Source organism: Bos taurus, chromosome 15, assembly GCF_002263795.3.
Source record: "Bos taurus isolate L1 Dominette 01449 registration number 42190680 breed Hereford chromosome 15, ARS-UCD2.0, whole genome shotgun sequence".
NCBI lineage: Eukaryota > Metazoa > Chordata > Mammalia > Artiodactyla > Bovidae > Bos > Bos taurus.
The window spans coordinates 42,098,777-42,116,892 of NC_037342.1; the positions used below are offsets into that span (position 1 = coordinate 42,098,777).

The 18,116-nt window shown below is 41.3% G+C and overlaps 1 protein-coding gene across 1 annotated transcript; it reads left to right on the forward strand.

Annotated features, from left to right (window-relative positions):
• Positions 1–3,402: 3,402 nt before the first annotated feature.
• Positions 3,403–17,694, forward strand: LYVE1 (lymphatic vessel endothelial hyaluronan receptor 1). The gene is given in 6 exon segments (NM_205815.2): positions 3,403–3,632; positions 8,541–8,712; positions 8,819–8,958; positions 14,908–15,213; positions 16,303–16,381; positions 16,920–17,694. Coding segments are annotated over 6 exon segments (969 nt in total). The 5' UTR covers positions 3,403–3,547; the 3' UTR covers positions 17,107–17,694.
• The last annotated feature ends 422 nt before the right edge of the window (positions 17,695–18,116 follow it).

The window sequence follows — 18,116 nt, forward strand, 5'->3', positions numbered from 1 at the left end:
CTTCTCATCCTCATTTCTGACCCTAGTTTCCCATATCTTCCTGGTCTGTGTGTGTGTGTGTTGTTGTGTGTTTTTTTTTTTTTGATACATTTTTCTGTGATAGAGACTGCTACATTTTCACCAATCTGATTTCTACAGTTAGACAATCTTTTTTTTGTCTTTTCTTGCAGCAAGGGGCAGGCGAATGTGAACCTTCCAGATCCAGTTTCCTAAACAGACTCTCCTGCCTAGTACCTTGCATTCCCTGTAGTCCCCTTTCTGCCTGCCAGATTCAGGGCATTCCGTTCAGAACGTGACGTCCAAGAAGTTGCTGGCCCCACTCAGTAGAAGCTGAGTCTTCTTGTGGGCGTTCCCAGAATTCAACTGACATAAGCAAGAAATAAGATGTTAGCGTATTAAGCCACAGAAATTCAGGAATGTTTATTATAGCAGTTAGCCTACCCTGACTAACATATACAGAAGCAGTAATAGGGAACTTCAAGAACAAATTTTCAAAATAGGAGACACGGACTTCGCGTTCAAGTGGCAGGAAACCAGAACACTGATATCACGGACTGGAAATATGGTGACCTGTGCTGTGAATAAAACAAAAATAATAGGTAAAGTCTTACCCATGATAACTTAAAAGACAGTCCATGGACAACCTATAGCTCTAAGAGAAGCGGCTGAAAAAAATCAGAGTATTGAAGTATGTGAACTCTTTTTGTCTAACTTTTGAGAGATTGCAAGAAAAAGAAGTACTTGGGAAAGAAGTGGATAAATTGAAACAGAAAGGGAAAAGGATACAGAGTTCCTAGACTGAAGGGTTAGAAAACCAGACTGCTTTAAAGCCCAATTAGACTGAAAAGAGCTTTGAGTGAAAAAGAACAAGTAAAATTGTTAGTTGAATTCAGATCAGACCAGCCCTATGGTAAAGTTCAGAGTCAGGATATGGTCCTTCCATCTGTGGTTTCAAATGAACTCAATAGCCACCACTAAATTAGAGAGAGGGGCATGGGGCTGATATTTTATATATTTATATATTTTATATATTATATATAAATATATTATATATTTATAATTTGGGGTATGATTACTAGCACGTGAAATCAAATGGAAGCAACTAGACCAGAATCCTAAGTTTGGGAAAGAGTAGTATTTACAATGGTACCCCACTCCAGTACTCTTGCCTGGAAAATCCCATGGATGGAGGAGCCTGGTAGGCTTCAGTCCATGGGGTCACGAAGAGTCCGACACGACTGAGCGACTTCACTTTCACTTTTCACTTTCATGCATTGGAGAAGGAAATGGCAACCCACTCCAGTGTTCTTGCCTGGAGAATCCCAGGGACGGCAGAGCCTGGTGGGCTGCCATCTCTGGGGTCACACAGAGTCGGACATGACTGAAGCGACTTAGCAGCAGCAGCAGCAGCAGCATTTACAAAGAGATACAAGCCACGACTAAAAACTCCTTCGATTGTTAAGTTAGAAAACAACTTTTGGCATCCTGAGCTTACTTCAGCAGAAAGCAGACTCTACAAGCTGTGCTACCCCCAAGAAGCCTTGGGGGAATTTGTAATTCCCACTACAAATGTGGCCAAGGAAGATTCTATCCAATGAAGAGCTACAGAGAACAGTAGACATGGGACGTGGGCTTTTCTCCTAGGAAGCAGAATCAGGATCTAAATGAAGGTAGGGAACTGTGTTTGACAGAACGTCTAAAGTGTCTCCCCTCAAGATGTCCCCTACACCTCACTCCCTGGAACTCTTGAATGTGAGACGTCACTCCTGTTATTTTGCATAATGCAGTTGACCTTGAATAGGGAGATCCTTTCGTAATTCTCTTTTCCTTTCCCGTCTTCCTTCCTTCTTCCTCTTTGTAATACTTTATCAAAAGCTTGAAGGCTAACTCTCTTTCAGGTGTGATGCTAGCTTTAAGCATAATGATGAAGAGGACACAGTTCCTGTTTTCCTGTCTCCCTGGCTCCATGGTGATAGAGTCGTTTATGTTTCTGAGGTCCCTGTAGCCTAGGTCTTGTGCTCACCCAAGTAATGAGGTCTAAACTACAGCTATTTAAGGTGTATTAAGGTAAGTCTCCTGGTCTCTGGGCTTCTCAGGTGGCGCTAGTGGTAAAGAATCCACCAGTCAATGCAGGAGATCCAAGAGATACTGGTTGGATCCCTGGGTCAGGAAGATGCCCTGGAGGAGGCATGGCAACCCATTCCAATATTCCTGCCTGGAAAATTCCATGGACAGAAGAACCTGGCAGGCTACAGTCCATGGGGCTGCAAAGAGTCCAACATGACTGAGTGAGCACAAACAAACCCTATTTACATAGAAGTGCTCTATGCCTGTGCAGAGCAGATTCTCCTTTCATATTGGTATCTTCCACACCAATATCTAACTTCATGACCAATACCATTTGTAGAGGAAAGAACTAGTTACCCATATACTACTCCTCTTTTTTTTTTTTTTTTTTGCCACACTCGAGTCACATGGGGTCTTAATTCCCCAACCAAAGATCCAACCCTCATCCCCTGCTTTGGAAGCGTGGTATCTTAAACACTGGAACCACCAGGGACATCCCTATACACTGTTCCTGAAAATGACATTCCTTTTGGAGAAAACTAGTAACCTTTTGCTCAAGGCATTACTCTCAAGCCAGAATCCCATAATTACCATGGAAGACAAACCACTGAAACTCTAGCTGGGAAAAGAGAGCATTCAGACTGCTCGTACAAGTGCAGAAAAATCTCACACTCATCAAACCAAAAAGGGGAAGTCTGAGTTGAATTTTCACCTACCAGAATATGAGAAATTATTCAAGAGAAAGTTATATAAAGGACCTCTGTGGTGATTACTATTGTAAAGTATTACTGATTTTATAAATTGCCACCCTAGTCATGTTTTGTATGAATCTTCAATGTGTCTGATTTCTTTGAAGCAGGAATCACCTATAGTGGGGTAGACATTTCAAATGATAAAGAAATCTTGAAAGGGAGCATGAGGATTCTGTCCTCAGTATTTAAATAATCATTTGTTTTCATGAGTCTTAGCCTCATTTCCCTACAGATCACAAGGATATGCAGTTGGGGGATTAAAAAAAAAAAAAAACCCACTGATTGTAGGAGGAAAAGAAGCACAATCCATGTTCAGTTATATAAATCAGCAGCTACACAGACAGTAACAATGAACCAGGTAGGAACTGAGCTGGTGGGGGACATGGGTGGTGGCAGGGGATATGAGAATTGGGGAAACCTCCAGCAGTTCTCCCTGTGCTATCTGCCTTCCTCATTCGTGTGTTTTCTGAGTCAGCATTAGCTAAATTTTCCAGAAAGCCTTCCACAAAGTACAGCCTGGGCTTTCAAGGACGTCACTCATTTCCCCCTAGTGACCTTGACAAGTCAGAAGCTTGAAAGCAGGGAAATCCGGATGTCTCGGTTATGAAGCAGAGCAGTGGGGGCCCCACATATTTCCAGAAGTCTCCATCCACTGGTGATTATTGTCTGCCTTTGATACTACCAGTGCTCATCTGACCTGCTTCTCTGGCTCTGAAGGTGCTGGCACAATGGCCAAGTTCTTCAGCCTGGGGTTGCTTCTTGCCTCCATCTGGACCACAAGGCTCCTGGTCCAAGGCTCTCTCCGCTCAGAAGGTAGGTTTCTTACTAGATGGCCAGCCTGAGGCAAAGCAAGATGCTGCATATTGTCCTAAGTCTACTAAGTTCTTGATTGAATTTCTGGGGTGGGGGTGGCCCTCAGTGTCAACAGAAGATCTCGTTGGCAGGAGTGTTCTGGCAGAAATGTTTTCACCATATTGTCAGCTTCACCAAAATGATTCTCACTTACCTTTATGTTATCTTGACTTTTATTTTTGGCTATGGGATATTTTTAATAAAAATATTTTGACACAATGAAGAGAGATCACTTGATTTTAAAAGTGCTTAATTGAAGGAGCAAAGAATGATTGTGAAAAATTTTAAGCAATCATGAAGCCTGGGAAATGGTTAACTTTCACAGAATATTGGCCTGTTTTATGTCTTTGGAAGTGTCAATGTGATTGTTTTAATTTTAGTTTTACTACACTATCATGGGATACATACATTTTTAATATGCAGTAAACAGCAAATTAACTGAAAAAAAAACCTGAAAAAAATACAGGTTTGAAAATTAGCTATCAGCTTCCTACCAAAAGAATGTCTTAAATGATTTCTGGGCTTTTGAGATGCCTAACTGGTAACTTCACTCTGCACTGTAGGCAAAAAATAAATAAAAATGTGACCACAAATCACTCATTACAGCTCTGGGCAAATGAAAATATGAGCACTTTAAAAGGAAAATTACGTGTTCCTCTATTGGGAGATGCTCTGAAGTATAAAATATGTTGGGAACAGACATCCAGACTTAATTTAGATATTGTTGCATTCCATTTTATAAAGGTTAGAGTTACAGGACTGGTTTTTTTTTCAAATGCCAGAATATGTTACTTTCAAATAAGTTTGAAAGTAACAAACTTATTTGACATCCCCCTGGGGAGACTCTTCACTTTTCCCCAAACTACTGCCATTAATATTCAAACTATTATGGAAATTGTTCTTTGACCCTGGTTCATCACACTCTTCAGACCACCCTCAATAATGACAAAATTTTCCTAAGGAAATTAAGATTTGTAAACAACTGAAAGTTGTCCAGAGCCATGATTAGGGAGGAGGGGCTTGATGAAGGTAAATGGATGGGAATGGGCACTAGTATTTTTGAGGGCCTATTTTTATATATTGTATATACAGTATGTAAAAAATATATAAAAGAAATGTATGCATATATATTTCTTTTTTTTCATATATATTTCTTAAGAATACATTTTATAGATGAAGGAACTGGGTCAGTGAGGCCAAGCAACTTGCCTAATGTCATAAAAGCAGTAAATAATAAAGCTTGGGTCTGAATTCAGCTCTGTCTGATTCCTAGGTATATACTCTTTCTACTACACTTGTAATTTTCTAAGAAAGCTTAAGGAAGGGGTTACTGGAGGATCCTTTAGGTTCCAGCTCCCTGTTTTTGTCCTTACATAGGAAAGCATAAAATCTACAAGTATTTGTCAACTGCCCACTTATGCACCCAGCCTCCACTAGGTACAAGTTATATATTTAACAATTCTGACAAATATTCTGTAAAGATATAACCATCCCCCTTTTACAGCTGAGAACACTAGCTTCCCCAAGGTTACACAGCCAATTAACAAGAGAAGAAATGGTCAAAGCTAGGTTTATTGCCCAGAATAGGTCTGTCGTTACTTATAACAACAATATTTAGAGTAAAAATGATGTATGATGAGAAAGCATCAAGACCACTTTACAGTGTAATTAACATACCTTCTCTATAAGTATTCCCAAAGACGCTGCTATAAGCAAGCTTATGAGTTAAATGAGCCAAATTCCAGGACAAATGGTGTGTTGCAAGAGTTCAGTTCTAGCTCTGTGTGTGTGTATCTTCCCCTCATTGCACAGTGAGAAGCAGAACAGTGTCCTGGTTTGCCGGGGTCCAGCCCCGGCTGATCCAGGGTATTTGAAGGAGAAACGGCTTCAGCGACCTATTTATTTATTTATTTATCAAAGATATAAAAAGTAATAGAATGAGGATATCTCAGTAGGAAAATTCAGTGGAGAAAAGAAGCTGAGTAGCTTGGTTTACACGGAAAATCAATATAACCCGTGACACCAGGTTAGCTCTGACCACGGAGGCCACAGGCGCCCTCTCGAATAGCGGAAGGTGCCCCACCTTAGACACCTTCTCGAGTGGGTCTTAGAAGCCCAGGCAAATAAATGGTCACAGAGGATATCCGCACTCCAGATGGAGACTCAGCTGGAAATTAAGGGGAAGAATGACATGGGGAGACCAAGCTTTGGCGAGCAAGGCCCGTAGCTTTATTTTCAATAGGGGCTTTTATACCCTAAGTTACACATAGAGGATAATAGGGGATGCAAAGTCAGCAGTTTTTGATCTTTATCAAAAACCAGGGTTTCTTTCCTGCAAATTTTTATCGTATACAAATGGTTTAGGTGATTTACATCATCTTCTGGCCAGAAGGCCTATTAACATTTTATGACTCTTGACAAAGACTTATCAACCGTAAGACTTATTTTCTTAAGAGTAATTATTTTAAGGTTTGGTGCCATCTTCCGAAGATAAAATTGCATTCCTATAGGACGGATGTGTAATGGGTTTACAACAAAGGAAAGAATTTATTACCTTAAGGGTCTAAAGTTACTAACATCAAGACCACTACCTTTTTTTCAACATACCAACTATATTAATTAATACACATTCAAGGATACAATTCAGGGGATGTGGAAACTTGGCAACAAGCACTGGCTCATCAATGAAATCTTTTACTAGTTTTATTCTGACAGTTTCTAACTCTCTGAGAGGCTCTAAGCTATTTGAATATCTTAAGCTTCCTGTGCCTCTTGAGGCTGGGAGACTGTAAACAATCGTATGCATAGATGCAGGAGTCCGGGTAAACTTGTCAGGCGAGTTAGAGAGCCATCTGAGGGGTTTGGATTTAAACACTCCTAGTTGCCCAGGAACTTTTATTAATCGGAGCTGTAAGTTAACTCTTTGTCAGAGAGAGTGAGATGGTGGTGGGGGACAGCCCCCAGTAAAGTCAGAGGTGAGAGCACAAAGCAATAAAGTAGGCAGACTCTGGTTTTTTGGGGGTAGATGCTCGAGAATATCCAGGGGGACTCCTGAGGCTCGTATCACGAATGGAATGTCTCTTGCCGGCTCCCGGCACTGGTTAAGTCCTGAGGTTTTCATATCAGTCATGGTTGGATTTGTGCCTCCAAACTTCCACCCAGATGCTCTATATCCTTGGGTTGGGAAAGTTGCTTATCTCCCTGAACTTCAATTTTCTGTCAGAAGAGTCAGGGTTTGGCACAGAGTGTCATATACAGATGATAGAAGCTGGAATTAATTAGTATTAATATCAGTGCTGGTGTAGGTATTAGCATTAGTGAACACAGTCATAAGAAGCTGTTCTGTCACAAACACTCATAAGGGTGTTGGCTCTCTAGTCTCTCTTTTGTTAAGAGCAGAGTCTGGAAGCAAATAAGGTTATCCACAAATGCCATACATCTTATTAATTTCCTTTCCTCCAGTCCCCTGCTCCACAACAAGGTCGCCTGGAGTACTTAGAAATGCTCTTTGCATGTTTGCAAGAAGAAACTTCCTTTAAACACCAACTAAGACAGTGGTCAAACATTTGACCAGGTATCCAATGCACAGATCTGTGTTTAAGCAATTACTCAGGAAATGCCCTTTCGTGAACTTTCGAGGGTGAAGCCCAGTAGGAATAAAGTACCTGAATGCAATGCAACTTTGCAACTTCATACAGGTCTATAAATCCCAGAATCCAGAGAGAAGGGATCAACAGAACTCTCGGATTCATTAGATTTTGAGTAAGATATTATTCACATATTAACTGTTCAACTGCCTCAGCCTCCCCAGGGAGATCAATCGTTAGCAAACTAAAACTAAAGTGCTTTGAAGATGATATAATGAAACTATGTTATTATTTATTGAGCACCTACTATGTGACAGGCACTGTGCTAAGCACTTTTACTTGAATTAACTCATTTAACTTTTCATTACCCTATGCTGTGGGCTTCTCTGGTAGCTCAGTTGGTAAAGGATCTGCCTGTAATCCAGGAGACCCAGGTTTGATTGCAGGGTTGGGAAGATCCCCTGGAGAAGGAAATGGTAACCCATTCCAGCATTCTTGCCTGGAGAATCCCATGGACAGAGGAGCCTAGTGGGCTACAGTCAATGGGGTCACAAGAGTCGGACACAAGTTAGTGACTAAACCACCACCACCTTGTACAGTAGATACTGTTGTTCTTTCAGTTTTCTAAATATGGAAACTGAGGCTCAAACAGGTGAAGTAACCAGCCTAAATTCACAGAGCTGACAAGCAATCTAGAATTCAAATCCAGGTCTGACTCTAAAACTCCACTTCCTTTATTTAGTTTCTCTGCCATGCAAGCTTTTCTATCTGACTCCTCCAGGAATTTCTGCGTAAGCCTGCCCCCCAATGGTCAGAGACGACCTGGGACTGAGAAAGTTCACATTCCATTATAACAAGTACAACATTTTTCAGCCCATCTCAGAAATAGTGCTGTCTCCAACCCACATTAGTTGGGAGTATTGCTATCGTGTTTACGCAGAGCCCTGGATTTCATCTTTCTCAGTCTCAGACCCCTCATTTTATAGACTCCAAAAAGGTTTGCAGCAGCTGCATCCCCTAGACTTGCTCTTGCCCAGGAACTAGGAGCCAAAGTCTCCATGTAATGAACAAGGCACCTGAACTCAGTGAGGGGGGATGGACTTGTACCCGGTGAGAGGTACAGCACGGATCAAGGCTAGCACCTACCTGCCTTATCTGGGTCTTCTTATTTCTGAGCTCCAATCCCAGCTGCTGTGTTGACAGTGAGGCTCTAATCAAGGGAGAGCCCGAGGGCTGAGACAAGGACAGCAGCACGCTGAGGGGCTTTGTGATTCCTTTGCAGAAATTTCCATCTTGGGACCATGCAGAATCATGGGGGTCACCCTAGTGACCAAAAAGACACAGCCGCTTCTGAATTTCACAGAAGCCCAGGAGGCCTGTAGGCTCGTGGGACTCACTTTGGCCAGCCAAGACCAGGTTGAAGAAGCACGGAAATTTGGCTTTGAGACTTGCAGGTGAGAAACAGACTCACAAACATGGTGGGAGCTTTGTTGGCTCTGTGTTCTTGCTCAGCAGCAAGAGATCTGTGTATCCATTCAATTCATGTGTATTCTGTTACAGCTATGGATGGGTTAAAAATCAGTTCGTGGTCATCCCTCGAATTATCTCCAACCCCAAGTGTGGGAAGAGTGGGGTAGGCGTCGTGATTTGGAGAAGTTCACTCAGCAGTAGGCACAGGTCCTACTGCCACAACTCATCTGGTGAGTTAGACATGCGGTCTCTCCACGCGGTGTGTTGTGTCTGGATTTCAATAGCTCTATAACCAGGACTTCTCTGGTGGCTCAGAGGTAAAGAATCTGCCTGCAAAGCAGGATACGTGGATTTGATCCCAAGGTTGGGAAGAGCCCCTGGCAAAGGAAATGGCAACTCACTCCAGTATTTTTTCCTGGGAAATCCCATGGACAGAGGAGCCTGGCAGGCTACAGTCCATGGGGTCACAAGAGTTGGACATGACTTAGCGACTAAACCACCACCACCATGACCAGTCTGAGAAGAGTAAGCCTGAGCAGCAGCAGAAGCAATCTCGGTGATGGCCATTGAATCCTCCCAAGACTGCCTCTTTGACAAGGCTAGAGGTGGCAGTGTCCCCCTCAGAGGAAAAATTTAGGGGAAATATGACAGATTGGCAATATAGGGAGAGGGTACCCCTAGAGGCTCCATCCTCTCCTCTCATCCCATAAGATAAACAGGAAGAAGGGAAGGAAACACCCATGGACAAAGCAATATACTAATTTATCTCACTAAACCTTGACAATGTCCATAGGAGGTATGCTTTATCATCCCTATTTTGCAAATAAAAGCTTAGATTAGAGGACGTAAGTACATTTGTCTAAGATTTCCTTACTATGAAGACTCACACGCAGATCTCCTTCACTTATCCCACATTCCTTTACAGGAGTGGAATTTCAAATGCTACATTAGATGTTTTTAAGAACAAGACCCAATTTTCATTTTATGAAGGAAGGAATTGAAGCTAGAAAATAGAACTGATTTGCTCATGGTCATCCCTTTAACCTTGTTGGAAAACCTTGGCTGCCTTAGCCCAAGTGCCTTACCCAAGTAACTTCTCAGAAAGCTTTTGACTAAACACTTGTTCTCCACTTATCATAAGAACCTCTGTCTCGTTTATTACTTTTCACACATACTCATAAATCTGACCTTCTAAAGGTCAGGAGCTCAGTGGTCATTCTCTAAGATCCAGGAGGTAACATTGCACCAGCACTGTTCTGTTGCCCAAAGGCAGCAATTAGATCCAAGCAATTCTATGAACTATGGGGCCTTGGCCTCAAAAAGTCTCGAGACTTTTCACTTCCCTTACTTCGCAGATGAAATGACTATAGCTCAGAATGGAGGTCTGTCTTGTTCAAATTCTTACAGTGAGCTTCCAGCTATGTAAAGACTAGAACATAAGCTTTTTACAAACTCTTTTCACGATCCTCTTCTCCCCATCTCATCCACCTATCGCTTTTGGCTGGGGAATTGGTGGTTTCTTTGCCTGCTTATATGACAGCCAATGCACATCTGTCAGATGGCCTGGCCTTTCAAATGCCCGCCCTTCCTGCCAGCTGTCAGTGTGATAAACAAACACCCAGTCCTCTGGACTAAACGAAAAGAAGTCCAGGGAGATGACTCAGGTTTGCGTGTTCCCTCGTGGTTTCATTTAACTTATACTTCCATTCTCTATGCTTTCTATATACTTAGAGTTAAGTATAGAGGCTTGATTAGACACACAGCTACTAGTTTGGGCAAAAATACTTGATAGGTTAGATATTGTGTACTTTAGATCATATCCCAACAAAAGGCACTGAATGTCGGTATATCCCACTATTAACATGCTAACTTTCATCATCTGAATAAGATGGTGACTGCTGGACCTCCCTAATGAACTCAGATTTGTTTTCCCTTTGGCAATGAGGAAGGAACCTCTAGTGTGATATTTTGGCACCATGCATACCCCCAATGATATTTTACCTAATAGTTCAAGCAGACATTGATGATCCTTGCTGGAATCAGTTATATGCAGGGCTACAAAATGTTAATTTTCTAAATACATTCTTCCTTCTACATCTATTAGCTGGCATTCTTTGATAAAGAAGAATCTCTGTCTTTCACACACACACATACACACGCACATCTTCTCTCTCCCCCTAATACTATAATTCATATAGTACTAATATTATAATCACATAGATGCATAGCATTACTTAGTCTGTGTGTTCAATATGTTGTCATCAATTTTAGAATTATTATTACTTTATTCTTTTTGATGCTCAAATTATCCCACATTTGGCAAGTGGAAACCCCTGCTAGTTGACTTTTGTGTCCTTCATCCCATTAGTATTTGAGCAAGTCATTGCTTTCTGTCATAATAACATGTCACTTTGTACTTCCTTTATCCTAGACATGGAATCAGCCATTTATAGCTATTTCTCCAAGAGACCTTTTTAATGGGGAAGGTTAATTAGAAACCAAAATCTGCATGCAAGTTGTTCTAATTAATACTCTCATTTTCATTACTTCTCAGCCCTTTTCAGTGGGCAACTAGGAATATATATGTGTGTATGTATATACACTGGCATCTTTTTTCTCTTACATGGAAAATTATTGTTTTCAATAAATAATATGAATAATTTTCTTATCCTATAATATTTTCAAAATTATAAAGACAACATTATTAAGATAATAAACCTACTGAATGGAATTTGCAGTTCATTTGCAGTTCTTTTAGTCCTCAGAAGGTATCTCTCTGAGAATGTACTGTCAGAGAATTATATATAAAAGTGACTTGAGAAAATTTGCTACCCTTTTAAAATAAATTAGGTTCACTTGCTTCTGTTTGCCATCTATGTGAGGATCAGAGTTACCCTAGCCCATCTTACACTGACCTGGATTTATCTCATGCTTCTTTGTTTTCGTAGCTTTCTTTTTTATTGCTATCTGACAGGCTCTGAGGATCAGAGTAACCTGAAACCTGACTCCAAAGGCTGTCCTCTCACTGCTGCCTTTGTGAGCTTTGGGAATCAGACCAGCGTGCTCTTAATGCTTGGCAGGTATCATGTGTTTCATGCTGTTCCCTCTGCCACGATGCTTATCCTCTCATCACCTGACTGACTTGTATTCTTTATTCAAGTCTGCATAAAGACTTCCTTCTTCAGGAAGACTTTCTGTACCCCCGATTCCTAATCTTTCCTCTTGTACGCCAACTACACTGTGTTTAATAATCTATTGAAGAATTTGGCATATTCTAGAGAAACTATATTTACTGCTTGGAGGGAAGAAGACCCAGGTCCTATCACTTCCGGGTGAGACACACTGTACCCTCAACTGGTAAGGAGCCAGCTTGCTGCTGCTCCCTCAACGTGGCAGCCTTCTTGCCTTAATGAACAGGGAGTCAAAGGAAACCAATTCTTATAGATCTTACAGATCATGTCATAGATTATGCTGGGCTCTACACACTTACTGTCTCACCACTCCTCGGTGAAATCACACGAGGGTACCACTACTGCTTTCCAGGAGAAGTAACTTATGCCTAAAGTGTGCTCTGCTGTGTCAACAGTCACTGAGGGACAGAGCTAGGATTTAAATCCTGGGCCTTGGGTGACTTCGTCGTCACCTTTCCTGGTGATTACCACATGACAGTAACATTCCAGGCCCAGGGTGGGTCCTTCACATGAATATGTTTTCAGAGTTCCCCAGATGATTCTAAGCTGCAGTCAGAGTTGAAAACTGTTTCTCTTGCCAGCATCTCTAAAATGTAAGTTCTAGAATTCCAGGTACTCTGGATTCTCCTATTTCTGTACAGTTGCAGTAACCTCTTTGTTGGCTCCTGAAAGTTAAGTAACAATGACCATGTTTACTCTCTCATCTCTATTTCATCCTCCACACAGAGCCTCCTCTGCTCCAGAGCTTTGGGTGGCTTCCCATCTGAGAACCTAATGTGAACTATGAAGACTTTTTTCACATAAAACTGGGTGTAGACGAGAACTTCTATCAGTTGGAAAGTTTGCTGACTCCAGTTGAAGAGTTCTCCTACAGAACAAATTCCAAATTCTTTACCACGGCAGTTTTAATACCCTCCCACCTATCTTGTCAGTCTCATCTCCTCCTTGCGGGCTTTCACGCTCCCAACATAGGCACACCTGTGCGCCAGCCACACTGCGTGCCCTCTCATTTTCTGACATGCCTACACGTGCAAATTCCTGGAATCTTGGGTCACGCCCTTTTGACTGACTGGGATATCCTCTTCCATATTAGAGGAGCTGGAGCTCAATCCCGGCTGTACTGGCCTTCTTATCATCAAACATGCCCAGATTATTCACTTTCTGGCCTTTGAACTGTTCTCTTTACTTAGAATGCTGTTGTCCGAGATCTTCAATGACTCACTACTTTTATCATTCAGGTTCCAACTTAAGTATCATCTCCCCAAGGAGACTTACTCTTATCACCTTATCCAAAGTATCTATTCCCATTTCTGCCTCTTCCGGTTTGATTCTGTTTAATTATCCTCTTCTGAAATTTCTGGCTTATTTTGTGCTTTTTTATTATCTATATCCTTCTTTCCAGTAACATATAAGCCCCTTATGAGTAAGCACTTTGTCTTATTTGCACTACGTCCCTATTGCCTAGCACAGAGTTGGAGCTTATTAAATATTTGTTGAGTGAGCACATTAACCCTCCACATGCTGTTCATACCATCTCATCTGTGAATCCCCAGTTATCTCCCCCTACTCTCATCAAAATACTTTTCCAGGAAACAGGAATCCCCCCTTATTTGATTCTGTATTCTCAGTTCCAAGCACATATATCGTGTTCAGTATGCTTTTCCCCCTGATATTTAAAAATGTTCATTTTTTGAAGGAAGAACTTAGCACGTGCTCAAGAATAGAAAATGTAGCTAAAAGTCCAGGGCAGCATTAGTGGTACAGTGGTGAGCAAAGCTGCCTTCCAAAGTCCAGGGCAGAGGTCAAGGATGATGCCTATTTGAATAGAGGTCTTTTCAGAGTAAAAAGAATAGTATAAAGCACTGGGGGAGTCAAAACGTTTTTTCACATTCACCACAGACTTGGTTGGTAATTTTTACTTAATTTTAAAAAATAATAGAATAACTTTTCCTTTATGGCTAACATTCCAGCCGATGCTACCCACTCTCACAAATAACTAGGGATTTAAAAGAGATACAAATGCATGTTGGAATATATTGCATGGCTCTAACACTTACTGGCTACATGACTTTGGGCAAGGTGTTCAATTTCTCTGAATTTCAGTTTCTCTTGTACAAATGAGGGTTTTATAAAATTGTAAATGAAGTACCATGGTTGACTCAAGAGTAAGATATTCATCAAATGCTAGTTTCCTCTCTACCACATTCAACAGATTGGAGAGAAAACCAACATCCCTCCTCTGTCCCCCACCTCCTTTAAAAACATTTTTTTTTTTTTCAACAAACACGGAACAATCTGGTTTTAGTAGATCTTTGTCCTGAAGTGGTGTCATGTATGTATGTTTGGCCTCCCCATCTACTCCTTTCTTCATTTCACATTTCCTTCCTTCCTTTAATCATCAGATATTGAGCATATACTATGTGCCAGGCATAGTGCACAGACCATGATGACCAAGACAGACAGGAGTCCTGTTCCAGGGAGCTCATGGTCCAATGGGGAGCAGTATAATGAGAATCATGACAAAGGAAATACCAGGAGGTACAAGACTGCAAGTCGAGGGATTCAGACTGGCCTTCACGTCTGTCTAAGAAAGAGGTAGTCAGTTCGAGACCTGAAGGACAAGGAAAGCTTAATAAAAAGGGGCTTCTTACAGGTGAAGAAAGTATCCTGGTCAAAGACTTGAATGTGAGAGAAAGCACATCAAAGAACTGAAGGAACTCCATTATGGCAAGGGGAATGAGAGAAAGACCGATCAAGTGAGGCAGGCCATGTCAGCAGGATCCAGGTCATGAAGGACTTCATAGGCTGTGCAGTATAGTGAGGGAAGGATTCTAAAGAAGAAAGTGATATGATTAGATTCACATTTTTGTAAGACCATTCCAGTTACAGTATGAAGAGAATGGAGGAAAGTAAGATTAGAGGCAGACAGATCACTTAGGAGGCTATTTCAATACATACTTCTTATTTTACTTTTCCTTCCCTGGACAGATATTTGGATTAACTCCTGCCTTCCAGAAATTATCACCACCGATGATCCCTTATTCAACACTGAAACTGCAACATACACAACAAAACTGATGGTCAGTGACAGTACACACTCAGAATTGTCTACTGATGGTCCTGACTATGTTACAACGACTGTGGCTCCCCCTCTGGCTTCCACGTCTACTCCACGGAAAAGAAAATTAATTTGCATAACAGAAGCTTTTATGGACACTAGCGCCGTAGCTACAGAAAGAGAATCAGATATTCAAAATAGACCAGCCTTCAAGAATGAAGCTGTTGGGTTTGGAGGTAAAAACTTTCTGTCTGTATTGTGCGTGTGTGTGTGTGCATTTAACAGACAATACATAGAAACTAGCCTGTATCCAGATTGGGCACTCAGGACCTGACAAATACTAATGCAAATAAAAGCTTGATGCAAATTCAAATTTCATATAGTCACAGAACTTGAGGTCTCTAGAGAACCTTAATGATTAAACTAAACATCATGAGTCTAAAGGGAATCCCTGGTGACTCAGCAATAGAGAATCTGTCTGCATTGCAGGAGATGCAAATTTGATTCCTGGGTCAGGAAGATCCCATGGTGAAGGAAATGGTAACCCACTTCAGTATTCTTGCCTGGAAAATTCCATGGACAGAGGAGCCTGAGGAGCTAAAGTCCATGGGGTCGCAAAGAGTCGAACACAACTTAGTGAAACCACCACCACCATGAGTCTAAAATAGATTCACTTTTCAGTAGCTTGGAATAAAATTCTAGTGACAACAGCAAAACACTTTTCTAAGCAGTATATATATCCCCTAAGTTTTCATAGAATTGTATTGTATGAGATATCCAGATATCAATGATTTTGAGAAAAACAAATGGACTCCAAATATGAAGAAGTTTTAGGGGGATCTTAACCAATTATTTTTCTTCTTATACATGTACAAGAATGATATGTAATAAAAATCTACATTTAAAAAAATAAAATAAGATAGCTTCACTTTTAAAATATAAAGACTTTTCAGAATAAATTACTATCTATTCACATGCAGAAGTTTTAAAAATATATCCAGACACCTTAAATGCCTATGACCAGTAAGTTGGTTTTCCTATTTAAAAGGAAGGATCTTGCACTTAATTTGCTCCAAACTAATCATCTTCAAGGCCACAGACAGGAAACGGACTCTGTCATATTGCAACTAACGAGCAGAGAATGTGAGAGACAAGACTAAGGATTCTATAGGCAAGAAAGAAAGAAGTATATGTGGGCCTAACACCCTGTGTGGCCCCTGTGTGGTCACAGAGGAGGCTCTTCCCCTGCTCTGTGGTCTCCATCATGTGTAAGGATGCGTCGTGAGAAGACCAGCCCACAGCAATGTCTGTCTCTGTCTCCCCAGGTGTTCCCACTGCCCTGCTGGTGCTTGCGCTCCTCTTCTTTGCTGCGGCAGCTGGCCTCGCAGTTTGCTACGTCAAAAGGTGGGGTTGTTGGCAGATGGTCGGTCTCATCATTTTTGTCGCATCTGTATCTCATGTTTATCCAGGTTGCCATTAGCATTTCCCTTTCCCAAATGGAGATGGCAGTGCTCATACACTGTACATGTTCCTCCCCACCTCATTTGTCCTCCCTACCACCCAAACTTCCCTACTGTTTCAGCACATGCGTGTTATCCGGCTTGAAGATTTAGCTCAATGGCTGTCCCTTTGAATATCAAGAAATGAAAAGACTGGCATCTAGGAGGAAATGGATATGCTTTATTTGATTTTCAATTCTTTGCTTTTGATGAGAGGGTTTTGAGAGCAGGCTAAAGTTTGGCCTGTGAACCTACCATCCCATCTAAATGAATCCATTCAGGTCAGGATGGGTGGGGGTATTTGAGCATGCATGCATGTGTTGGCATCTCTCTGAAATAGAGGAACCCAGTGTACTCCGCCAGTGTAGGTCTTTACAAAGTATCATCTGTTGTTCTATGTGTTATATAGAAGTCTCATTTTAATTTTGTGTTTATGCCCACAGGTATGTGAAGGCATTCCCTTTTACAAATAAGAACCAGCAGAAGGAAATGATAGAAACTAAAGTAGTAAAAGAGGAGAAGGCCGATGATAGCAACCCTAATGAGGAATCAAAGAAAATGAATAAAACGCCAGAGGAGCCCAAGAGTCCACCCAAAACCACAGTGCGATGCCTGGAAGCTGAAGTGTAGATGAGCGAGAAACGAGAGGACACACCTCAGGCTTATTTCCTTCCTGATACACATCCTGGTCCCAGACGGGGAGCCTAAAAGGACCAGAGAACCAAGCAAGCAAGTTTACCCTTGGTTCCTGACTAGACTCAACTCAGGGCTACCTTTCAACTCCGGAGTACACCAAAGGAAATTCCCTTTTTCTTACTGCAGTCCTTTCTGGATCCTACCCTCCTACCTCCAAAGCTTCCTACAACCTTTCTAGCCTGGTGATGTCCTAATAATATCCCAGTGGGAGAAAGGAGCTTGTGCAAAACACCAGGACCTAAACCGCTAAGCAGAACATGTTTGTCAAGTGGCCTTTATGCTGCCTGGGAATAGGTGAGTTGAGAGTCAAGAAACCATTGAGATCAAGGCTTTGTCTATTGATTGACTCTACAGCCCAGATCCTTTCTTCAGCTCTGGAAAGGAAACACTTTTACCACCTGGCATGTTCTTCTGAGCCAGGCAAGAGTGAAAGAAGGAAGAAAAATTTAGCAACTAAAAGACATAGATTCCCGTAATGTGAGACCTAATCTCTGTAAAGCCAAAATAAATAGAGAAAAAGAACGAGGCTGGGGATGTTGGGAGCATTTGTCAGTAGGGACTATAAATACAGTCAGAGCAAATGTTCATCTCTGAATAATTTGAATTGAAATCACTTATCAGAAGCTACACACACTTACTTTTCTCTCTTGAGCTGCTGCTAGTTTCTCTAGAAGAATATACTGTTACAAGAACCTGCCCCCCCCCAAAAAAAAAACTCTTACAAATTTCTATTTTAATCCAAATTACAGAAATTATTAGTGAATAAAATCACTGTGTTAAAAAGCAGTAAATAATAAACATTTGCTGAATGTCAGGTGCTGTGCAAGTCCTTACATTCCATAATTGAATATTATTCATCAAAATTTTCATATAGTAGAATATATGAAGGTAATTTTTTCACTGTTAATATCCCAGCTTGTCTACTTCCAAAACCCAATTATTTC